The sequence below is a fragment of the Parasteatoda tepidariorum genome, chromosome 2, assembly GCF_982258835.1.
Source record: "Parasteatoda tepidariorum strain Cologne lab strain chromosome 2, Ptep-v5.0, whole genome shotgun sequence".
NCBI classification, from domain to species: Eukaryota; Metazoa; Arthropoda; class Arachnida; order Araneae; family Theridiidae; genus Parasteatoda; species Parasteatoda tepidariorum.
Window position 1 is genome coordinate 66,625,914 of NC_141756.1, and position 27,168 is coordinate 66,653,081.

At 28.6% G+C, this 27,168-nt stretch overlaps 1 protein-coding gene across 1 annotated transcript in view; it reads left to right on the forward strand.

Moving 5' to 3' along the window:
• The window catches only part of LOC107457443 (neuronal acetylcholine receptor subunit alpha-10), a 100,320-nt gene extending 74,779 nt beyond the window's left edge, over positions 1 to 25,541 (forward strand). Inside the window, exons 5-8 of the mRNA XM_043046698.3 lie at positions 925 to 1,122; positions 4,253 to 4,590; positions 18,736 to 18,956; positions 21,878 to 25,541. Coding sequence (XP_042902632.2) covers positions 925 to 1,122; positions 4,253 to 4,590; positions 18,736 to 18,956; positions 21,878 to 22,282 — 1,162 coding nt within the window. The 3' untranslated portion in view covers positions 22,283 to 25,541. The remainder of the gene's footprint in view (positions 1 to 924; positions 1,123 to 4,252; positions 4,591 to 18,735; positions 18,957 to 21,877) is intronic.
• The last annotated feature ends 1,627 nt before the right edge of the window (positions 25,542 to 27,168 follow it).

The following is a 27,168-nucleotide window of genomic DNA, read 5'->3' on the forward strand; positions in this document are numbered from 1 at the left end:
TTCAGAATAGAGATGGCATAAAAATAAATTGAACACCGTTCAGTCTTGAATAAAATATATATGGTAATTAATGAGAATAGAGAATGAGTGTTTCAGAACATTGATGTCACAAAAATTAATTGGATATCGTTTAGTACTCGCTATAGAAATGTAGTTAACAATATTCCAGAGTTAAATTACTAGTTTTCAACCTTAAAGAACAATAATAATACAACTCTGAATATGGATGTATTCGTCGAAGTAAAACAATTTCCGATTATAAGACTCAGGTTGAAATATGGTAAATAAGAGCTTCAACAAAAGCATAAAAATGAATTGAACATTGTTTAGTGTTCAATAGAATAAGTATGGCAGAGAATGAGAGTTTCAGAAAACTGATGCAACAAAAATTAATTAGATATAGTTCATTACTCGCTATAAAAATGTAGTTGAGAATATTCCAGAGTTAAATTACTAGTTTTCAATCTTAAAAAACAATGAAAATAAAACTCTGAATATGGATGTATTTTTTGAAGTAAAAAAAATCCTGATTATTAGACTCTGGTTGAAATATGGTAAGTAAGAGGTACAAAAAACATAAAAATGAATTGAGCATCGTTTAGTGTTCAATAGAATAAATATGGCAGAGAATGAGAGTTTCGGAACACTGATGTCACAAAAATTAATTAGATATCATTCAGTACTCGGTATAAAAATGTAGTTGAGAACATGCTATAGTTAAATAATTAGCTTTCAATCTTTAAAAAAAATAATAATGAAACTCTGAACTTGGATGTATCCTTCGAAGTTAATGGAATTTTTGATTACAAGGCACTGATCAAAAGATTAATTGAGTTCAGACGTTGATGCTAAAATTGATTCTACGGTTTATTTGCTTATTTCTCTTCGATTTTTTATTTTCAATTTTAAAGATTCTTTTTCTAGTGCTGATGACTACACGCGTGGATACATGAATTCAAGAGCAATGTTGGAACCAAGTGGAAATGTGTTTTGGCCACCTCCCACGAAATTAAGAAGTACGTGTCCCGTGGACGTTACATATTTTCCTTTTGATGACCAAACTTGCATAATGAAAATGGGGTCTTGGATTTATGATGGTTTACAAGTGGACGTCATGAACAGGTATTCTGTTTAACTCTGCGTCAAGGATTTGTTCAACTTTCACGTTATTTAAAAGTTTTTTAAGATAATATCTATTTCTTTTTTACTTATACTTTGCTATATGCATAGTTGCGCAGATACAATGAAACTTAAAATGATGAAATAATTGAATTTATAAATCATTTAACCTGCGTCATTCCTCTTGCCATTTTGGAGTCATAACCCTCTTTACTGACAACTGGATTCTGCAAAAGAATTTTATGAATTTGAGGGTGGTTTCTTGATTATCAGGCTCTTAGTTAAGCAAAACTTTCCTTCATACGTGTATTTCAAATCGCAAAATATTTTGGAAGCGAACATTGAGCCGTGAGTAAGAGTAAATAAAACACTATATCAATTGATTTAAACTTTATATTCAAAAAACATCTTAGTTTAGCAATAAGAAACAAAAGTGACTACAAATTAGGGGGTTCTATAGCGAAGCGAGGATGGATCTTCCAATAAGTCTAAATAATGGTGATTTTTTTACAAAACAAAACAACTAACTACAACAACTTTACTAACTTTACTACTAACTTTTTACTAACTTTAACAAAAGTGACTACAAATCAGGGGGTACTATAGCGAAGCGAGGATGGATCTTCCTATAAGTCTAAATAATGGTGATTCATTTTGCTACGAAAATCTATTTATAAAAAAAATAATTTAAATCTCAAAATATTTATTTCGTCATAAAACATAAAAGATAATATCTGAAGCTGTTTCTCATTGTTTTCGGGACATTCTTATAATACGGAAAATTCATTTGATGGTATTCTTAATTAACAAAGAAGAACCGTAAATCTTTGGCTGTCATTAACGTAAAATTAATAAAGGATATAATTAATAAAGAGTTCCTGAAAATCATTTATTTATCACTTGTTTAGCGGTACTTTTTTTCTGTTCTATTGTGATTACGGAAATATTTAATATACATTTATTGAAATTATCTTTAACTAAATTTAGCTATTATTAATATTTATCTTAGATTGTCTTTTCACATATTTTTTTGTGTTTTTACAAAAGTTAAAAGAAAAAATCATGACAATTTTATTCCAAACAAAAGGCTTTAAACTAAAAATTATGTTGTTATGTATATTTCAAAGTAGCTCTATGATATTATCTAATTACGCAACATTTTACAATAAGTATGTTTACAATTACTTAACGCTAAATAAGTTAGATTTAGTTATCAAAAAGTTTTATTTTCATAATATATTGCATGTAGGAAAATAGGTAACAATAAATTTAAGTAATAAAAATAATTATAAAAAATAATTATTTTAAATTATGAAGAAGTACCAGCAATTAACTATTCGCAGTAGTGTTAGATGATCTTTTTGTCAAAAACATTTAACGAGTTCCCAATAACGTAACTAAACCGTGTCAATAGTTTTGTTAATAGTAACAATGTCAATAGTAGCCAAAAATTTAAAAAAATAAATAAGTAAATAAATAAACAAATTCAAAGATAACCCAGAAAAGTTTTTGGTTCATGCATTAAAAAATAAAAGGCTGTATTTTTTATAAATATTATCCTTTAACTTTATTATTCCTTTTAGAGACCTCTACCCGCACCATCTTGGATTGCAGGGTAAATTTTTAAATTGCGTTTTCTAGATATTTTTTTGAACTTGAAAACCTTTTGATGATGTAGTATTGTTAGACAGCACAATACCTTTCAAATAAGGTATGGAATAAAAGGGTCCCTATATTAGATCAGATGAAATAAAGCTAGATAATTTTTAGAACTTTTATGAATTTTTCCTCAAAACTTTTTAGATGAAGCTAAATTTTTTTTAATGTTAATTTTATAAAAATAAAGATATTTATCAGATATTAGACTTATAGATAAAGATATTAGATTTAAAGATAGATATTAGATATTAAAAGCTAATAAATTTTAATTATTTAAATATCTTTGAAACATGACAATACAACAAGGAACAGGCTTCATAACCTAGTATTGGTCGATGAAATATTTAGGTCAGATCACTACTTACATACTCCAGCTCGATAAACTGTTCATTTTGTATACCAATAGAGGGAGTAGTCTGACTGCGATTTTAGTAATGATCTGAAAAGAATTCGTTAATTGACTCGTCCTAGGTTTCGAACACTGTGTTTTTCTGTATTACCCTGCCATTAGACCTGTAATTGAGAGTTTTAAACAGCCATATTTTTTTGGAAATTTCGGAAAATAAAATTTTGAAGTCTTAAGGACGATTTCATCCATCTTCAATCCCAATGAAACCCTGCGCTCAGTACAATACGTAAAAATGTAAATAGCTGAACGTCGACTATAGCATTAATATATTCTTCCTAATACTTAAATCAGGTCGTTAACAACAACCAAACGTTTCCTTTTTTATTAAAAAAAAGGAAAAGAAAAATATTGTAATTGTTTCGTGACTAAGATTATCATTTTCCGAAAGTGAAATGTTCTATCACTTCGAAAATATAGTGAACTTAAATGTGAAAAAGTATAAACAATGTCACATAAACAGACATGCGATCTGTTGTTGCTACTTCTAATGACGCATGAATAAGCCAAACTCGCCAACCAATGACATTTTGCAAATTAAGTCAAGAAAAAGGAGCTCCTTTCGTTTGACAATGGCGCCGCAAGTGTGAAAGTACATATTTGTTCAGAACCCCACAGATAGATGGCAGCACCCCCCATTTGTGAGGCTTCTTAATAAATTTAGACAAAGATCTGATGGGGAAGGAAACTTTCTTCAGGTCCCTGAACCCATGGTACTCCTCAGAGACATACCACTTGACTTATAATTCCACAGATTTTACAAGCACGTGTTTTTTCCAATGCTATAATAAAGTAATTCTTTATTGAAGAATTACTAAAAAAAATCAGTATTTCGATAATGATGAAGATGTTACCTAAATGATACAAATAAAAAGTATCGAAAAGATCATATGTCCATTTCTGTGATATTTGAAATTTTCCCGCTTTTTTTCTTACTTCTTTTGCATTTAGGACATTATGTTTATCATTATGTTTAGCAATTATGTTTAGCATGTTCATTATGTTCATTATGTTTAGCAATTCATTCATTTTTATTTCTAAACTTTTCCCATGTTATTAAACTTCCAGGACATCAGAAGTGGACCTATCAAATTATGTGCCAAACGGTGAGTGGGAGTTGTTAGATGCCAGAATAGTCAGGAACGTAGTGTACTATTCGTGTTGTGTGGAACCTTTTCCAGATGTTACGATAACACTGGTGATTCGGAGGAAGACATTGTACTATATGTACAATGTAGTGATGCCCTGTATGATGATGTCAGTGTTAACTCTTCTCGTCTTCTGCCTTCCACCAGATTCCGGGGAGAAGATAGCTCTTGGCGTAACTGTCCTGTTGGCGTTTTCTGTTTTTATGTTGGCGATCGCTGAAAAAATGCCAGAGACATCAGAATCCATTCCATTGCTGGGTACGTTTGTTCTTCCATTTCAACTTTAACTCACTAATACCGAGTCTCATTTTTGTTAATATTTAAATTTCTATGTCGTAAAGTCATGAAACTACTGAAAACTTATTTTTCAGTAACTTTTCAGCAAAAGACTTTAAAAACGTTTTAATACTTTTAAAAAGTATATAAAATTTTCTTAAACCGGAATATGCATTTTGCCATGATGTATTCTGGAATTATATAAGTCCTAAAGGAAATCAAATTCTAAAGTTATGGAAGATTTAAAAAAAATATTCATGCGATTGTATTTATTGGATACGAATTAGTCAATTGCTAAAAATGCAACGAACTTGGAATTTTATTTCTTTAACCTTGCAAAAAACTGTTTTTATGGTAAACTTGGAAGTATAAATGGCTGCATTATATAAATAATTCATTTAGTAATTCTGATACAATTAATATCATCTGATAATTCTGATACAATTGATACAATTAATACAATTAACAAAATTTCTAAGAAAACGGTCATTGTAAGCAAATTAAAGCCGTAGAAATAATTCATATAATGAAAGTTTGCAACCAATATTTTAAAATTCATTTCAGTCTAAATTAGACAAATATCAAATTATTTATCTCAGGAAATACTGATTTCATTTTCAAAATAATTTTTTATTCTCTCAAATTACTTTAACGTAAATTTTTTATAATGTTTTAAACATTCACTTTTTCAAATATTAAAAAAAATATCAACGACTAAATGTTTAGAAAAAAAGTTCATGTTAAAAGTTTTATTTATTACTAGAGAAAAAACAGCGTAGGTAAAATGAATATTTGGGATGATTACATTAAAATAATTTTGTATGCACATTTTTGAATGTAAATAGATGGATTAAAGCTTAAAATGTACCTCTGTAAGAATGTACACCATAAAAAATGGAAAAGTTACTACTTATTTGTATTTCAAAACGATTTGCCATTGACACGTTTACTCTACAAATCATTAGAATGAAAAGTACTGTTCAGAGAAGATGACACAAAAAATTTCAAAATTGTACTCATACCCAGATCTGTCTCATTTCCATGGTTTTTAATTCATACTTTTAAAAAATTTTCTTAGTTTTAATCTAATTATACAAAAATGCAAAAATAATATTTTCATTATAAAAAAAAAATCTTCTCAGCATGCGACATCTGTAATCTAACCAAATGATAAGTTGTGAATAAAAAAGCTGAATTTTTTTCTCCTCAATTCTTTCATCTAAGAGCCATCAAACAAGCAATTTAATGGAGATCGATAACACTCTGAAATGCATGATTTATTATTTGAAGCACTATTAATCGCTCGATTATCAGGCCTTGTAACCATTGTTTTCATTAAATTAAAATTATCTCCATTGAGAAATCGGTTCGATGAATAGTCTATTCCCATATAGATATATCGATTCAGTAACTCTGAGTTGCATGGATGCTCTAAAGCAAAGACATAATTGGCTTCCAAGAATGTCATGATAATTTTAGGTTATCACGTTTGAAGATAAGACTAATTTTCTGCAAGACTGAAATCCACTCTATCCTTAGAGAAAAGCAGAAAGAAGTTTTTAGTAGATGGTTAATGGGACTATTAATTTGTATAATACATGAAGTGTGAAAAAAAACGAATCTAAAAGAACTTTATATGTAGTTTTTACTATTTCTAACTGTGCTTATATGTATTACTAACTGAAGAAGGAAAATAGCTTGAAGTGCTAATTTAAGAAATGAAAATATATGTTTTAAAACTTATCATGCATTTCTAAGTTTATAGTCGTTATCTTCTTTTTGAAGGAATTTATGCACAATATTATCGATGCATTTAATCCATGCATACATTTTCAGATGCAATCTAAAATCTATAATTGAACGTAGTCATTAAATATTCCATTAATAAATTTCAGCTATGACTTATGCATTCATTTTATTGCATTGCATGAATTTCAATATTGTAAAATGGCAAGTTTGAATTAAATTAAATGAAATTAAAGGTTAAAAACCTTTAATAAAAATATCTTTAGTTTAAATATAACTAAAATACAGAATTTTTTAACTGCTAAATTTTTGTCAGAATTTAAAATAATTAAAATATGCAACAATTTTACTCAAAAGTTTTCAGTGTTTTAAAATAATGTGATTACAAAAATGTCAAACATGTATCTTTCGCATTTTTTTATTACTGCTCATCAAGAAGATCTTTATACAAGAAAGATATTATTACGTTTCGTTGACTTTTTTTTTTGAAAGAGAGAGTAAACCATTTACGTCAGTGGTAAACTCTACTTAATTTGCCGAAGTTCATAACAATTACGGGTACGGACCTATTTTCTTCGGAAACGTGAGATAGCGGTGTCAATTACAAGCCAACTCTCCAAATTTTGCGGAAATTTCTTAGAAGACATGATATTTTTTATTTCATATTATTTAAGTTTATCGATACACATTTTCGAAACGCGAATATAAACAAATTAAATACTTGGTTTTAGGTAGATTTCACAATACTCTTTCAAGACGACGTACAAACATGCTAACCACTTTGATTTTGCTTGCGCTTACCTGACAAAAAAAAGTCAAAGATAATGAAACACGTTCAAAAAACTTCCAGTGAAAATCATTCTTGATTGAATTGATAGGTAATCACTCAATCTTTTAAATAATTAAAAGTGGACTACTGTATTTTGAGAAAAATTCGTTTTTCCCAATTGTGAGAAAAATCCTTTTTAACTCATAACTTTCCTTTCTCCATAATTCTAAAATCCTTTTTTTTTCTTCCTATTATGAGAAAAATCAACTTTTCTTTCCTAACGCAAAATTTTCTGCAGTTATAAAAGGGACATATATTCGACGACGCACACACAGAAATGCATCATTTTATAATCATAGAAGCTATACATCTAAGCAACTACAGTTACAAAAAAAACTATGCAAATAAATCAATTTTCTTCCTTACCAAGTTAAATATAAATCTTAAACAATGTAGCAAAATATTTGCTTAGGAACCGAATTCCTTATCTTTTTTACATATTTTGTTTAAAATTAAACAAATAAGTAAATAAATACAATCAGCAAGACTCTTCTCAAATCGTGTGTGACATTAGTAAATATTTGTAAATAATTTTTATTTTTTTTACCAGTGGATAAATATAATTACGTCTTGTTTTCGTGTTCGTAAAACAAGACATTTATCTTTTTTAAATTGTCTGATTTTGTTCAAAAATTAAACTTTTTCCTCTAGACTTGTTCAAAATTTAAAGTGTAAACAATAAAAAATATTTGTTTGACTTTAAATTAATTTTATTATTACAATGACCTAACAATCCTAACATTTTTACTGAATTACAAGATTCTTGTTTAATTCAAAACTTAAAAATGAATTCAATCTTAGGCATACAATTTAAATTTCGTTTCAAATTAGTTCGTCTTCATGCAGTTTTTTTCCATTCAATAAATTTTGTTTGCATTTTGTATAAAAGCATGCTTGACTGATTTAAGATATTACTTAAAATAAATGATAATGAATGAGCAACTAGTTCAGAAAAATTAAGTTACTTCTTCTCTGCATTAAGAAATCTTTTACTTTTAAAATTCTTATCTTGAGTATATTCTATACTTTTATAGGGTATATACTTTTAAAATTCTTATTTACTTTTAAAATTCCTATCTAATAGATATCTTTCAATTTTAACATTCTAAATTAAGTTTGAAGGCATAGAATATTTCTTGAAGGTAAAATTTTTATTAAGTTGCTTAGGAATTATGCTCTCTGTTAGGTTCACTCTTCATGATCAACATAATTTTTCTCACACTTTCTTACAAAATAAATTACTATTTTTTATGTTACCAAACATTCTTGTTTATTTTTTTCCATTTTTCTTAAGTAAAAAAAAACCTAAGTTTATGTTGTTCTCGGCCATTTTCGTGAAATGAAATTATTTTAAACATGCATTTCGTTTAGGTAAACTATATTTTAAGAAATAAGTTTGAATTGTTCAGATTATTATTTATCTTAAAATCAACTTCTAAAGAATGTTCGTAAGTTAGAACTTGTATATATCTTATGCTATTCTTACAGAGAGTTCATCTGATGAACAAAAAGTTTTAAATCAATTTAGTTGCTTGGAAAACATTTTCATTAATAATTTAAACAAGAACTTATTGAAATCACAACCTAATTTAATATTTATCTTTAGGATACTACAAATTATTTAAAGAGCTAGTGGTATTTTAAACTTTCTGTGACTAATAAAAACTTCTTAAAAATCTTTGTCCCGTTAAAAATATTTGCTCCTTATTATTTGAATAAATTCTGTAAAGGAATATTTCATTTATTTTAATAAATATGCTCCCGTGTTTTGTAGTCACTTTTCAAAACGTTATTCAAAATTCATCCGAGATATGCAGTGTAAAAAAAGACAGAAAAAGAAACAGAGCACCTTAATGACTATAATGACGAGAGGGGAGGAAGAGTTATATGGTATAATTGACTAATTGAAGATTGTGATGAAAACAGGATAATGAAAATGACAGTTGAAGAGGAAAACTGGATCATAGTTATAATAAAACATTTATTCAGTAGTATTTATAGAGCTCGAGATACAAAATTAAAAGTATATTTCCTCCATAAGACCTTCTAATTGAAATAATAAATTTTGCATAATAATATTGATAAGGACAGGCCATGGGAGATAAATCCTCCATGGCCAGTCTAATCACAAGCCAAATTAATGGGTGATTGAATTGTTCTCAACAGACAGCTAGGAGCATGGGAAGAGATTCATGGTTGGCTATTTTTCGAGAGATAAAATAGCCAAAAACAAAGCTAAGTCTCTATACTCAATATTAAATTTGAAAAATAATTTGGCGAAAGCTTATAGCCAAAAAGACTGTGAGAATTAGAATAACCATGTAACTGAAACATTTTTGTGGAAAGAAATAAAGAGTAATAAAAAGATTTTTTTTCGATTTTGTAGTGACAGAGAGTTTATAAGTTTTCATTAGTATTTAAATAAAAAAAATTTCTTTACACTGATTGTTAAGAAAAGAATAACATATTTATATTAGCCTTATAAAAAATTAAATAATTGGTTTAATTCAAATTAACTTCGATTAAGAATGATTAAAAAAATAAAATTAAGGAAGTAAAGAAATTTTAAAAGCTAGTAAATATGTAATGCCTTATTGTGGCATCACAATGACTTTTCATTTAATGTTTGAATCTACATGTATTATTATGTTACTTTAATTGCTCCAGAGGCAATTGATAGTTCTAAATAAATAGTTCTAAATAATTTTGACTGAAAAAAATTTCAGCTACAGAATTAGAAAACCATATATTTTTTAAATTAACTTTTTCATATCTTACGGATTTCGATTCTTAATACGCATATCTGTGGAGGTACACTGTAAAACTTTCAGAATCAAATTACGATAAACTCAGGGCGCCTGTTTTTTTTACCGTAAAATCCATTCTTACGAGAGCATGTTCAAAAAATCTGATATGAAGTAATTTTCCAGTAATAATTACCGTAAAATCACTGAATCACTCTTATACTGCAAAAATACGGTAAAATATTTTATTGGAAAAATGGATTTTACGATTGATGCACCGAAAGTGCTGGCAATTCTTAAGAAATTAAAAAAAAACATCAAATATGCTTTTTTTTTCTGACACTATTACCTACCCACTACTATTTTGACTATTTTACGAATGTCAACCCCTTCTTAAAAAATAGGTTTATTCATATAAAGTATACATTCTTAAGTCTAATTATTAAACTTGAAATATAACTTGCTTGAATGAACAGCCGGCTTATGATCTCCGGCTTATGAAACCATTAAGATCTCAACCAGAAATCCGACAACTGCATCAAAAGTTATTAAAGTTATCTGTTTTTATTTTGCTATAGTATTTCAGACTTACATAATCAACAAAGATTAAAAAGTCACCTGATTTAACTTTTATTTTTTAAAAAACATAGCAAAGTAATTCTTTATGAAGCTTACTTTATTTTACTTATAGTTTTGATAACCTAATAACAGCCATGAAAAATATGCAGGTGTAGAGCTCCTTTTTTAAAGAATCTAAAGTAAAATATATATTTTAGGTTACTTTCACTGATAAATGATGGTTTCCGTTGTATTATAGTAGTTATATGGTAATAAAAATACTCTAGTCCAGAAACTTTAAGGCTCTAACATTTTTAAATTGATATACACGATACACTATCCTCTTGCTCTTGTGTGAATAGTCTAGACTTAACGCGTTTACATTTCTTTGACTGAATACTATCATTTTTCTCTAGCATAAGCGTAATATTTTCAGTAAACAGATCTGCTTATTTTATATATTACGCAGATCACAATAACATTTTGTATCGTAAACTTTACACGTTTTCTAACATACATTTTATCTCTATAGCGATATTATAATAAATATACTATATATATTATAATATTACTTTACTTGTCAAGTCACTATGTTGCTAAAACATTCTAAAAAAACATATTAAATCCCTTCAAAAGAAAAACATGTTATTATTTTAAATCTAAAATTTGATTTCGATAGATAAATTCTAATTTGTAAGAATCAACTCAAAGTATTTCAAACCTGTATTGTTTTTACGAATAATGAAATACCATATATATAAATTTTAAAACTTGTGTTCTTGCAACTAAAATTATGTAACAAAGAAATATTGTTAACTTTGAAGTAGTCTATAAGTAATGTTAAGATATTGTTAGGATAAAATAAATTGAACTAATGAAATTTATGAAAAACGAAATGAATGATGAAGATTCAGTCTAAGAAGATATTTCTACAATATAACAAAAAAGTCCTACTTTTTTCTGCTTATATTTTATTCTGAGTGGTGATGGCTCAGTGACTAAGGCACTGAACTGTCAAAGTGAAAAATGGCTCACTCAGCTTCAGATCAATGGATACCAGCTTGTCAGGGAAGTAAAGACGGCCCGTGCGCAGTGTTGACCAATTATTCATAATCATGCCGACCTCTAGCCCACAACGGGCTGCTGCGGTAGTGATTTTGCTTAACATTTTATTTCACTTTATAAACTATATGAACTCGCACTTTGCGAGTTTATTTTAAACTATGTTTAAGAAGAAGTTCAAGAAAATATTTTTGGAGCTTTAGAAGATACCACATCACTGTTACTGAAAATTCTATAAAAATTATGCTAATTTTACTTTAAAACTAGTGCACACATTTAAAATTCAGATTTCATAATTTCTTTTCGGAAAAAATTCATTTAAATAAAATGATTTTAAGAACATTGTATTTAATAATGAAATTTTGTAACTAAAGAAAAGAATACTATAAATTTTAAACACGAAATTTGCTTATCCATGTAATTCATTAAAAACTTTTTTTAAAATTGAAAAAAAGAATTATACTCAAATATAAAGTTCCACTTATTAAGCATGTTAATTCGTAAATAATGTATTTAGCATTATACAGTGTAATAAAATAACAATTTTCAAAAACTGCGCGTTTACAGTGGATTGAAAAGGATTAAATAATTCTATTTTGGTCAGTTTTGATCCTTCATAGCTACCAGCGGACAAAATGACCCGAGTATATAATACAGCTGGTTATACAATTGCGTGGGTAGGTATTAAGAGTTAAAATGAAAAAGTAGGCGTATCGCTTATATGCTTATCTATTATCAGCACTAAAGTAGATTTTCGAAACGTTGACGAACGCGGTAACAAAAAGGGTCAATTCAGAATTTATAATGAAAAAGAACAACTGAGTTAGAATAGAGAATCTATTTTTATCTTATATGGATCAGTGCAATCCCTCCACCTGACTAAAGTGGGGTTGAAATTTTAATTGATCATACATTTCCTTTGTCGATAAATTTTTCTTGTAGCGTACACAAGGCAACATTAACCTTTTTTTGTTATCAGGATTAGAGTTGGATACCTACAATTGACATAGTGTGTCTATCTCGATCTTGATTGGCTGTTGAGACATGGCATTTACTTACGTCAGTAACTGCTCTTTCAATTCTATTTCGAATAAATCAAGCTCGTCGAGTATCAATTTTCTTGAGTGACACATTCTATAATCTTTCACAAACATTCTTTTACAAAGATTCCAATTCTTTCATTATATATTTTCAACTTAACACAAAGACAGGCACCACGAAGCCATGTAGAAAATAAATTAAATATGGATCGAAGTCGTCAGGTACACAAAACAAAAATATATTACTGATACAACAAAATACGTAAACAAATCATAAATCTAAGTTAAGTAAAAGACGTAGGCGAGAAAAAATTATGTTTCAACAAATTAAATCCGCGACACTGCACTGTAATTAATTAACTTCACATTAATCAGCATTCCAACTTATTTGGAGAAAATTAGTTCAACTTTAACACTTCATTTTTTTATAATTTATAAGCTGAAGATGATGCCATAGGTCACATGTGTGGGTATCCATGATATCTTTCTTCTTGAAGCGCAAGTATCCTATTGCAGTTTAAATTTAAGACATTTTGTTATTCGGAAAACGGTTGAACTTTAATTGACAATAAACCTCTCTTCGTCAACGAAAAGGTTGACATATGTTGCTGATATCTCTTAGAAAACAAATAGGCCTAGTTTTTTCATAAGGCTTAAAGTTGCAGTTGCTATTTGAGCACTGGTGCAACTGATCTTTGAGTATAATGTTGTTATGAAAATGCGTTGAGCAACAATTCTTTTCTCCGGTTCTGAATTGCTCATCTTAGTTTCATCATTATCCAGACCTGTCAGGGTTTGTTGTGTATGAAGTCAGCCTACTCTGAGGTCAGCCTCCGACAGCGGGGTGACATATGAAGTACAGCGCTTGCTCAAAAACATGTTTGGGAGTTGGCATGACATGGGCATGCAAAAACTGCTGCAGTTTACAAGCAGTGTTTGCATCTAAGTGCACACAAAATATATGCCAAGCTCCTAACGCGAACATGTATCAAAAATTGCCAACTCTTGAAACTCTTTGCACATCCATCTTTTTTGCATGCTTTCTTAAATCGCGTGAAATGAGAAAAACAAAACTTATTGGATAAAAATTAGTGTTTTTTTCCCGGTTAATCATTCCCATCATTACTCGGTAAATTCTCATCATATTTAAATAATACTTTCTGTTCGCATTTAAAAAGAAACTGATTAAAAAATATGAAATATTGTTTTTTCCAGACGATTTTCTTCTATAACAAAACAAAAGTAAAATTTCTTTATCTAGAATTTGATTTGCTAAGGTCTTATCAGCATAGCATCATATTTTGTGGTCCAATCAAATCCAATGATTTTGCAACGTCATATAGTTGTTTCTTTTTCAAGAACGAATGTTCTCCTTATTTATCGAAATACGTCGCCAAGCCTAAGATCCCAGTAAAACTACAAAACTATAACCTTTTTTTAATAATTCTATGATATATATTGTAAAAGGTAGCAAAAATTAAGTTTTTGTCGGACATATTTAACTTTTAAAAGCTTCTATATTGCTTTGAAAGCATATTTGGATAATTTGATAACAAAATAAAACAGTACTACGAGGGTTGCTACTTATATTTCTGGCCTAATAATGAAAAAACAAATATGTAGGATCGAAATTGGTTTTATTGTTTTTCAAAATATTCTCCATGATGATCAATACACTTTTGCATGCGTTTGAACCAATTTTCAAAGTACTTTTTCCAGTCCGATTGAGGTAACTCCAAAACATACGTTTTGAATGCATCAACTGCTTCTTCGGGGGCCGAAAATCGTTGTCCACGTAATTTATTTTTGATGTGTGGGAATAAGAAAAAGTCATTGGGTGCCAAATCAGGGCTGTACGGCGGATGATCCACCAGTTCGATCTTTCGCTCCGTCAGAAATGCCTTTGTTTGAGTCGATGTGTGAGAGCTCGCATTGTCATGATGAAGAATGATTCGCCTGTTCTTCTGCTTTTTTCGAATTTCTCCGATGACTTCTGGCAAACAAATGGTCGTGTACCATTCAGAATTGACCGTCCTGCGTTGCTCTAACGCCACTGTTGCCACATGACCGTTAATGCCGAAGAAACAGGCAATCATTTGTTTCGATGTGCTTCTTCCTCGACCAACTTTTGTTGGTTTTGCCTCGTCTTGGAAGACCCATACAGTTGATTGCTGTTTTGTTTCCGGCTCATATGCATAGATCCATGATTCGTCACCTGTGTAGATGTTATACACAGCCTTTGATGTTCCTTGAACGCATTTTTCCGACATTTCCTTGCACCAATCGACACGAGCTTTTTTTTGAGCGTTTGTCAGATTATGCGGGATCCAACGCGAACAAATTTTTTTTACGCTCAAATGTTCATGCAATATTTTATTGATGCTAGTCATACTAATGTCCAAAGACGCCTCTATCTCACGGTATGTCAAATGACGATCTTGCTTTATCAGTTCACGCACAGCATCGATCTTTTTTAGCACAACAACGGATTTTGCACGACCTGCACGGGATTCGTCCTGGATCGAACATCGACCACGATTAAATTCGTTATACCAATTTCTTACAGCGCTGTAGGATGGCGCTTTATCGCTGAATAAAGAATTAAGTTCATCGAAGCACTCTTGTCCTGACAATCCACGTCGAAAGTTATGAAAAATAATGGCACGAAAATGTTCACGATTCAATTCCATTTTTTGAAAGAGAAGAACTTTTCAATTTACTGTCAACAACACAAATGAAGCTATAATGGTAAATTGTCTTCTGAATTTATGTTTAAAAATATCAAACTTTCGATTAAAATCGTCTGCGGTCACCTAGCAACACTTACTGTTGCGTAGGCCAGAAATATAAATAGCAACCCTCGTATATGCAGTCGCGAATGATTACTTAAATCTTTTACCTCTATGGTCTTTTTATTATTTACAACATAATATAGCTTCAAAAAATGTATTTTTCTTACATTTATACAATTGGCTTATATCTTTTTAGTTTCAAATATGCTCTACAAACTAATTTTCTCCTTAAAGAATCTTTCTCGTTAAATTTATGCTCCTTTTAATCTATTAAAATAAACATCTCTTAATGAGGACTAAGGCTAGTGAGGATCACAAATATTGTCTCTTGAGAGTTAATGAATGCGTACCGCATTACAGAAAATGAACCAAATTCGTCACAAATTTGTGACCTTACTATTCGGATAAGCTTCGTGCACAGCAATAGGTCCATGTATTTCTGCTGAGCGAAATTAGTTTATTGGCGAGAAAAGAATTAACAAATAATGATTAAATTTGGCTCTGCTTCTTGAAGTCTATATTATACTTAACTAATGAATGAATAACTAATTTACTCGATTCTAATTTTCCACCAAGTCGAAATTTACGAACATTTGAAGCATTTTCACAGCCCGTAAATATCAGGAGATAAAATAACGAAGTTATCACTATATGTTATGAAGATTTCATTTTGTGACTATTTTGCTTCAATATTTAAAAGGTATTAAAAGGATTGCATTTTTAAAGAAAACATTTCAAAGGTGTTGCTTTGCATAGAAATATTTTTAGAGAATAAATTACTATGTTTTATGGGATAAAAAAAATATGTTATAAATCTTAAACGTAATTTTTGTGAAGGGAAAGTTTTTTTTTTACATTTATAAGAGAATTAAAATATATTTTCTCCTTTTTTTTTGAGGAACCATTTTCTACTTACGTTTATAATTTTTCTAATTGCTGTTAATCTTACTTTTTTGAAGAGACTGTTACAAATTTTTCAAGTTTATTGCACAAGCTCCATTTCAGTTTGCGTTTTTCTTTTCAGTTGTTTTAATGGAACATGATTACGCTACCTCTCTATATTCCTGATTTAGCATTCAGTGACCACCATTTATTTTCTCATTTAAAAGGATATTTGGTCTTAAAGACGATGTGAAAGATTAGTGCAATGGAGTGCATAGCGGAGAGTGAATAGGTCAATGATATACACTAACTTTCACAACAACAAAATAATGGATAAATTAAAAAAAAATGATCTTAAGTACATTTAAAAATATTTCACTGCTAGTTAGTGGCCGGCAAATAGCGGTCCAGTCACCAACTGCAAAATTAAATTTATGCCCATAAAACTATCGTGACCTTAAAAATACAGGTTTGACGCTAATTTTTCCCCCTCAAAATATATTGCCCCTGACTTTAAGTTAACGTAATACATCTAAAAGTTATCTCTGGCTCGGGCCATGACGTTGTTAATGACGTTAAGATTTTGTTTGATGTAACTTACTTATCAAATCAAGTCAAAACGAGAGACGAGATGAAATTGTTGACTAATGTCATCTGCCGAGAGGTACAAAACTTTTCGGTGCTAAAGGAATTTCCAATAGCACCTGCTGGGTTCAAACCCGGGACCATTTTGCACGTGGCCCGATAGTGCAACCACCCTGGAATAGTGCGTACAACCCCGAATTGAGTTAGAAATTTTATATTTTAACCGTATAAATACTAATTTTACTAAAGTCAGTTATAATTACAGGAACTTGGGTTTTTTATCAAAGGAGGGAACTAGGTGCATAAATTAATGGCCAAAACTTAAAATTCCACAAGTAGCAATTAAGGAAATGTAACATATTTTGCGTATAGCTGCAAATTTTACGTATAGCAATCTTAGAGTATAGCAATTTTTTAAAAATACACGCCTTCAACCTTTAAAATGATAAAATGATTTAAAGAAACAAGCTGATTTCATAAGTTCTAATAAAATAAAAGACCTTACTTTTGTAATTGCCTGCGTAAAAAATAAACAAGTAAAAATAAAATAAATGAGTAATATTTTTTTTAAATATTTTTTGTCGCTTGATAACTACCTTCTCCAATCCAATTAATCATATGAGAATGGTGCAAGTACGCCAGTATAGTAATAAATCCTTTTTAGAAACTAAAACGAACCTAAATTCGACAGTTGCACTTAAGTTCTTAACGACTCCCTAGGATTCATAGTAAATCTTCGAAACAAAAATGCACTACATTCTGCAAATCCCTACTTAGTACTTAATAAATAAAAGTACAAAAAACTTAAAATGGTTTAAAAATTGAGGCATGTGGCAAACTATAGTGATGTAAATTGTTTGTAAAACCATTTAATATTTTTAACGAGGAAAATATTAATTGTACATGAATTATGAATTTCGATTCAAAATTATAGGATGTGTGGGAAACCTTGTCATTGGTTTAGACGTACCGTCTAGTTCAGACCAAATATTACAACTGTTTGTTTCAGATCTAAGAAATCAGGCATCAGAGAATTTTCATTATAAGCAAAATCTTTGCAAATTAAAAAAAAATATTGTCACTTTGAAATGTTTAAAATTGCTTTTGTTACAAATTAAAACTTACTTTAAAAAAATATATGTATTCGTGAAAAATTGTTTTTGCCTACTATTTAGTTTTGATCCTTTTTCATGGCTTAAGCATGCATAGATGTGCTAAACCAAATGTCGCAACTTTTAATTTTGTAACTATGGCAAATACTATTCTGAAAATACTAGAAAACTTTGGTTTTCAGAAAATATAAGAGCTAAAAGTTTTAGAAATTTATTTTATAACGTGATAAAAATTACACAGCTAAGTGAAAATTAAGTGAAATAAAATTGCTTTTAGAGAGATTTAAAATATAAAAAAAAGATTAACATCCTGTAATTTTTTATCATTAATGTATTTTTTAAGAAGATTACAATAAAATATTTTTATCTTTAATTTTAACTCAGAATAGTATTTTTTAATATGTTACACAAGTTAATATAAGTGTACAAGTTTAAATTAAGACAATTTTAAATTTACGTGTTAGATTAGAGTAGGTGACATTTTTAATATATTTAATTGATGTGTTTATAAATTCAAACATGAGTTTAATTTCAGTATAATGCGTAATTTACTAACTCGAAAGGTACCACTGTCATTATGATATAATATAGATATTAATAGCTAATTTTGTATTTAATAGTTAGCTGGTACAGTACATAGTCGTAATGATAACCCATTTTGTGTTACATAGTTCGCAAACTGATTGCAGGGGGTAAAATTGTATTCCATCCATTATGCTTTCTTACAAAATACTTGAATATATAAGGTTATCTATTATATAATTCTATTTCCTATAGGCATCTACCTGACGGTAGTGATGGCCATCACGTCCATTTCTGTCGTAGTCACGGTTGTGGTGCTGAATTTCCATTATCGTGGTCCCAGCAGAAAGGAGGTGCCCCCTTACCTCAGGCAACTAATCCTCCAGAGATTCGCCTCCTGTTCCTGCTTCAGGTCACCAACAAAAAAGAAAAACACTTACGATACTGCGGGCATTCATCTGCCACCTGTTTTTAAGGTAATTCAGAAACACAATAATATTGTTTGTATAACATTTAGCTATTCTAACTGAACAGTTATGAAAAATGGCAGTGCTTGGTTGAAAAAATACATAAAAATAATTATAATTATATCTGGATCTAAATTTTATCTTAGAAACCTTAATACGCGTATTTACAATGAATAAAAGTAATTATATTTTAATAGATTAAGCTTAAAAAGATGCTGTTGTAACATACATACAAAAATCAACTTGTTTTTGAATGCCTTTATATTTAAACATATTTCTATAAAAATATTGTCATCTTTATTAAAAAGAAAAGAAGTATTCTTGCTTGTAATAAAACAACATCTTAAAATGCAAGCTCTTTTCAACACAGATTTTTAATAAATATTACATAGGGGAAGATCGGGCAAGATGGACCGCTTAAGGAAACTTAGTTTAGAAAATAGTATACTAGAGCCATTTTATATATTTTATATTGTAAACATATAGTGGGAACATTGCTCTTACATATCTCATACAGAAAATAAATAAACAATAAAGTTTAGTAGTAATAACTTTAAACAAAAATAGAACATTGGTCCATTTTACCCGGGATACCCGGGCAAGATGGGACACATAATTATATTTCAAAAATTACAGAAATTAATGTCAAAATTAAAGAATAATCGACAAAAAAACTTTCTTAAACATCACAGTAACTGCATAAGATGCGGATAAAACCGGAATAAGCACTGCACACTTCATGAACTCATTCTAAGCAATCTGAATATAGTCTGAATATTGAAATTAATTATAAATTTTTTTAATAATTTTTTTTAAATAATTTGTCAAGTTATATTTGCTAGTTCATTTTTTTCTTTGTTAATATTACCTTATTTTTTATGCTTTTTACCAAATCCGGAGAGTTAATTTTTATATTACACTTTTATTCTACTTTGGCTGTCCCATCTTGCCCGGATAGTAATTTTTTAAAAAAAATATCTGAAAATTTGTTTAAACAAATAAATTCTAATTTACACTACTCATTCTGTTTCTACAATAATAACACTACAGGGCTACAAATTTCAAAAATTTATTGCAACGTATTAAACAAATAATATCAGCATACAAACCTGGAAAAATATTTTAACACGATGTAAGAAAAACAAAACAATGCTTGCATTTCAGTAACACTTTGTGAACTGATGAAAAAACTTGTGCGTATTGAGAACAATAATATTTTCTTTCCGAAAACGCTACCGTGAATGCGCATAGAAAAAAAAGCGATGTTCCGTCTTGCCCGGTGGTCCCATCTTGCCCAAGCTTCCCCTATTAGATTACATATTATATTACATATATATTAATATTAATTTTACATTATTACATATTATATTACATATTTTAATGAATATTACATATTACATAATATTTAATAAATATTACATTATCATTTATTATATTGATTACTAGCCGAAAAAATCTATAGTTCGATGCGAATTTCCATGAAGAAAACTACCAACACCCATAAGTATCCAATAGATATTTTTATAAAAATTACAATAAAAAAAATGGATTTGAAAATGGTTTTTACTAAATTTAAAAACTTAATGGTTAACTAGTTCGCAATATTTGATGTTTTTAATAATTAGGAGTACATTAAAACAAGAAAGAATTTCCAGACTGTCATTTATCTGGACACACTTAAATTTCTACGAGTTTTGAAAATTTAATATTCAAAATTATTTAGAGGATAATAATATGAAATATTGTTAATATAATTTTATTGCTTGTTCTTACAAACTCGGTAGGAAAAAGTATCCTAGACTTTTTTTAAACAGTCAATATTAAACCATCGTTTCCATCTAATTAGCAAGTAATAAAAAGTAATTCAAAAATAATATAAAAATATTTCTGCTAGATTGTATTGTTGATTTAGATAATTTGAAAAGAAAAAAAATGATACAATCAATAGCATACTGCGTTTTGTCTTATGTTTAAATATGTTAACATTATAAGACTGTCTTGAAAAATATTTAAATCTGTTGGTTTCAAAGTCGATGCAAAGAGCTATACAAAATAGGATACTTAAAAGTGGAGTAAACATTACCAAATGTATTTTAAATTCATGAAAATTTTTCACTCACAAAACAGTTTTCTTTTAATTTGAAATATGTCGCCATTCAAAAGTTAAGGAACAACTTGTTTTCTAAATGCAATTTTAAAACGATTCATATTAACATGAAATTTAGAGAAAAAGTGTCCTAACAGTTCCCTTTTATTGCTACATAAAAATTTGCACAAACAGAAACATGATTTACCACAAAAAAGTAAATTTGGCAGAAAAGTCATTTCTGACAGAAAAAATTATATCACAGTTACATTCGGTCTTAGAAACATTACAAGATCGTCGTTGAAGCATTACAAGATGCATCGTTTTGTCTTTGAAACATTATAAGATGCATCGTTTTGTCTTTGAAACATTACAAAATGCATCGTTTTGTCTTTGAAACATTACAAAATGCATCGTATTGTCTTTGAAACATTACTAGAATGCAGTTTTGCTTGGAATGAGTCTACTTCTAACTGAAATACATTGGTGACAATGATTCTTCATAACGCCAGTTTTATTGTATTTAGTTGTCATAAGTCTAAATGGGAAGCATAGACCTGGCATCCTTTCCCCATCTCATAAAAGGATCGTAAGGTAAGATACAAAGATTTAACTGAGGTACTCTCAAACATTCTAATTCAAATTCAGGTCTGGAGATATAGCTGCCGGATACCTCCAATAAATATCTTCATATTACAGAAAATCTTAAGATTCGCGAGCTGACGTCTTTAAAATGAAATCAGAACCAACTGAATTCCTGAAAAAGCAACAAAATCCCTACATAACCTATATCCTTAGTAATAATAAGCATTACAGTAACTTTTTATTTTTTTTAATTCTACAGGGGGACACTTTCCGAATGACTATTGACAGCCTGCACGAAGAGCTAAAAGAGATGAATCCAGAGCTATCCTGCAACGAAAGTAACAACAGCACAGACATGTCTTCCAACAAGCGTCGATCTCATGGCATTACAACTAATAAGGGTCAAGCAAACGGTTCTTCACCAATGGGTTCCAGCGGAGCTCCCGGAACTAAAATTCAGGAAGAGATCTTAAGAACACTTCAGTATTTATTATACAGGCAGGAACAAGAAGACCATCGAATAAGAGTTGTCAACGAATGGAGGCAGATGGCGCTAGTCATAGACAGAATCCTCTTTTGGATTTTCTTTGTTATTACCGTGGTGTCTTCCTTATCCTTCTTGGTGATAGTGCCCTTGCATCGACGGGGATTACGATTTACTTAAAACGTCACATGGATTTTAAAAGTAGAAAGAGCTGGCAGCTTTTAACAAAAAGTTGTAATTTTCTAAGAAAACGTCCAAAAGTGAGATACCTACTCGTTCGTTCTTTGCAATAGATGGTGCAAAGATAAATTAAGTTTCTTATTATTGGATTCTCCGATTAACATAAATTAAAGTGTTTTTAGAAATGGTTCAAGAAATCCGTGCTACTTAATGCTGTTCATTAGATCATTAAAATATCTTAATCTAATACTTTTTTCACGTGTTTAAAAAAATACAAACAGATACATTCTTAGAAATTTTGGAACGTGTTAAACCTTATTACTGTGCAAATTTGCTTAAATTTAAATTTGATGTTAAGTTTAACTGTGTTATCGTACTTGTAATTCATGCTGCGGTGATCCAACTTATATGGAAACATCGTTCTACTTAACATTTTATTAAGATTTGCTGCAAATTTACCTCATATTATGTTTCATGAAAGTTGAAACGATTTTTCTGGGATATAGAAAATATTATCTGGATATATTACCAATAGTTAATAGTAAATAACAAACAGATTAATTTCTTTCTTTCAAATAGCTTAAATCTGTGGACTAATTCAAAAACAATCAATTTCTAGATGTGAAGTTCTTTAAACAGAATGTCTATTTTAATCCTGCAACCCTGAGGAAATTATCTGTTAGTTCATCGTACCATTGTCTTTTTTGTATTTTATGATAGTATTTGCATCATTATATAAATTACGGTTACGTAATAAAGTTTATTGTTGAATAAGTATAGATTTCTACGGCAACGTGTTCTATTAGATCAAATAAAGATAAAAACTTAAATATTTTCTTTAAAGTTTTTTTGGGTAGATACAACGACATTGATTTACTTTTGAATTAAACCACAGAAATAATTTTAGATTCCTACATGTTAATCCAGATGTACGAATATTGAAATATTATGAGTACTAGCTATCTTCATTCTACTTACTCATGTTTAAGCTATCTCTTTAATTAAGCTTTTACGAAAGATGTTATTTTATTATTTATTAAAAGATTACAAAATATACATTTTTTATAATTTTATGTCTACACCTTGTAATAAAAATTTATTTTTAATCTTTTCAGCTAGTACAAAACAAAGCATATATCGTTTAATATTATTTTAATTGTTTTATTTATTATTTCGCCACATTAAAATCTTTTTCGAGTTTTGTTAAAGGTGAATTTTACAGATGTTGTGTTGACTAAGCAACAAACTATGCATATTACAAGTTTTACACCTCTAAAAAATTCCAGAAAGGATTCTGAAAAGGAAATTAAATATTTTAAATCGAATCATTGGACTTTCATGCATAGATTTTTTTAATTTTCATTGATAAGCTAGGTTGATATCGTAAAACAAATTCAACGTTAACTACGACGAAAAAAATTATTTTTTTATAAGGAAGTTTGCCTTTTCACAAGAAATTCAAAATTTTCTGGAAATTTTAGAATTGACCCTGCGATTTTTAAGAAATATTGAAATAAACAATTGAACAGTAACTCTCAAATTATAATAGTAGATCTTTGTTCTACTTGATAACAGAATAAATTTATTCATCTATCTGAAAAAAAATTGTAGTCTTCAATAAGCTCTTGTCAAATTAAAGACAAGTAGAAAACAATTGCAAATAACACAAAACAGAGCGAACATTGCCTCCCTGCTTTAGAGTACTTGGCGGAAGGAAAATATTGTTTTACCAAGTTGTTTAAGGTGCTTAAAACAACTTATACGAAATGATATTTAAATCAAGTATATACTGCGTAAAATAAATTATTCTCGGGTTACAACAGTTCGTTTTTTATTTATATCTATTTATTTATTCCTATAAATTTATTTCCTTTGCTTATATCTATTATTTATTTTTTCGCAAATTGCGGTCTTTTTAATATCAAATATTAATTATCTGCAAACAATTACCTACTTATTTTAAACAACTGGGTATATTCATTGCTGATATTAAAATTAAAAAAAAAAATTTTTAGATAAGAATATCCCAGCCCTCAATTTATTAAGGGATGACTAATTTCGTTGAAGATTTTTTTGTGAATAAAAGGTAAATTTAAGCAAGAAAGCAGTTATCGTGTTGTGCGGAAGTAAGGAAAAAAATACCAAAATAATTTAGGCTATGTTAAGCCTTCTTTACAGGCATTTATATTTAATAAAATCATATTTTGAAACGAAAATTGCATGTTCAAACTTTCGTTCCATTTAATGATTTATTTCAGCTAGAATTTTTTCATTAATTATAGACTGTCTCAATTAACACTTTTTTTGAAGTTGTTAATTCAAATATCTATTTAAACATTAGGTTAACTTTAAAGGAAATTACAACTAAAACAATTTCAGTAAATTTATTTCAATTTTATATTATGTGTTTTTATTTTTTAGCAATTTATAACTTTTAGCAACTATTTTATCTACTTTTACTTAAATTGTAAATTATTTTTCGGAATCTTTTGCTTTTTTTGTCTTTCAATATAAAATTACGCATTTTTTGGAACAATTGAAATTAGTTGAAATTTATAATCTTTATGGCTGATCAGCAGAGTTACGCTTTCAAATTGGAATTCTTTATGAGCTGCTTACTTAAGGCTATTAAGGTCTGCTAATTGAATTAACCCTTAAGTTACTTTCCCTAACATAAAATAGCTCTAATTATTTCATGCTTCATTCCAGTCCTAGATTTAATAAATAATCTTACACTGTATCTTAATTAGCCGATTTGATCAAGTTCCTCTTCTAATATTTTAATACTGTAACCTCATTTATCATTTCAGAAAGAGCAACACAGTGGAATCTTGTAAAAAAGGATTTTTTTTACGAATGATTGAGATAACTTAACTTGTGCATTTTTTATCTTATTGTACATACTTAAATCATCATTTTAATTATATTTAAAATGCAAACATTTTGATAATTAGCTCTTATATAATAGAATGTTTATAACTTAGTTTTTAAATTATCCTTAAATTGTTGTACTTGTTGATAAAAACAAACCATCCTAATTTGATTACGTTTTGATTAATTTAAATTACATAAATGTAGTTTTCATTTCACTTGGATCTTTTAAAAAAAAATTTCACTAAATGATAGTGTTTTGAAGAGAAATTGAACTAAAATAATTTACATTTTTTCATTTATTAAAGCCAGTCAATCCAATTAAAAAATCCACACTTGCTGCGAAAACTATATTTATTGTGAACATAGTACCAAAATATAAAATAAATCAGTTAAAAATGTCCTAGTTAGAGATACAGCAAGAAAGAGAAACATTGTTGCGATTAAATAGCATTAAAGGTTTAGTTATTAATAATCTATATAAATATAAAAAAAATAATTGCAACTAAGAATTATCAATACCGGTTCTTCTTCTCTATTATTTTCAAAAGTCTTAAATGCTAGTCTAACTCTTTCTTTTAATCTATCCTCAACTGGAAGGCTCGTGTGTTTTAAGAATTACAGCCGAAATTAAGCGATCATCTTAATTTTTAGCATATTCTTTGACTCTTGGGCCTAAATTCTTTGCTAATTGTTATAAAACTATCAATAGCCCTTTGCAACCTTCATTAAAATTATTGCAGCTAAATAGGTTTAATTATTTCGATTGAAAGTATCATTAATTCCTTTTCTTACATAATTTAAACAAATTATTTCAATGAAATTATATAAATGATCGTATTTAATTAAAATGTTTTGCTAAGAGTAAGCAAATCCATTGATCAGCTTACATTCACTTGTCCATTCCAGCACGTGGAGCGTAAAGCTGGACATATGCTGTAACTTTTGCATTTTTATGAAAATGAATTCAATATTTTGGTACAATAATCTTCAAAAGATAAAATATTGAAAAATGCGATTAGCTTCATTTTCATTTCTTAAAAATTTCACTGTTCTGTTTCCCTTTAAGTATCCTCCCAATCATCACAAATTTTTAATAAACATTAGATTTCTAATTTAATATTCTACAATGTTCTTAAAATTGCACAATATCTGGACTGAACAATGTGAAATTGTACAATGTCTGAAAAAGGGATTATTCTAGTAAATTTCATCTACACATTGCGTTCTCCTAATAATAGCAAGAGAAATAAATGGTTCGTATAATTAATGTAGGAAACATTGAAAATAAATAAAACTCTAAAACTAATAAAAATTATAAATTTTGATTTGGAAAAAGTATTGCGTGAAATTGAAGACTAGCGAAAAATGTATTTATCTTAATCGAATTTTTCCTATTATCAAAATAGTGAATCCGTTAAAAATTTTAAAAAAAATATTCTTGATATCTGATCTCTCGATTTCAAGATTTGGCCACATTAATTAAAATACGTAAGTAAATATAAACTTCGTCAAAATCTTTATGGAAGAAAGTTTTTATCTCATTCAAACTATCTCTAGAATATTTTAATAAAATTCATCGTCCCTTTTTTCGATATTTATTCGAGTATCTGAGAAATTTAATGCTGAGAAATTTAAAAAATTCCTAATGAATGAATATCTAAGGTCTACAGTAAGTTAAAATAATAGTTTACAAATTTTTTTCTTCTGAATATGAAGATGTAACAGCAAAATATCTATAAAAATAGAACAAAAAATTGCCTGTAGTATAAATTATAACCACCAGAGGCAACTCATATGATTTTGATTATTTATAGGAGTAAAAGACAATTTTTCTATTGTTTGCTTTCTGTTGCATTTATGTATTTACAAATACGGATAAAAAATCCTAATTGACGAGGCTTAATTTGAAATTAACCTTCTTTACTACTCATAATACATTAATCACACTTATTCTATTTTTTATTACATCTTATTATTTTTTGTTCTATATTTTATTATTTCCATATTATATT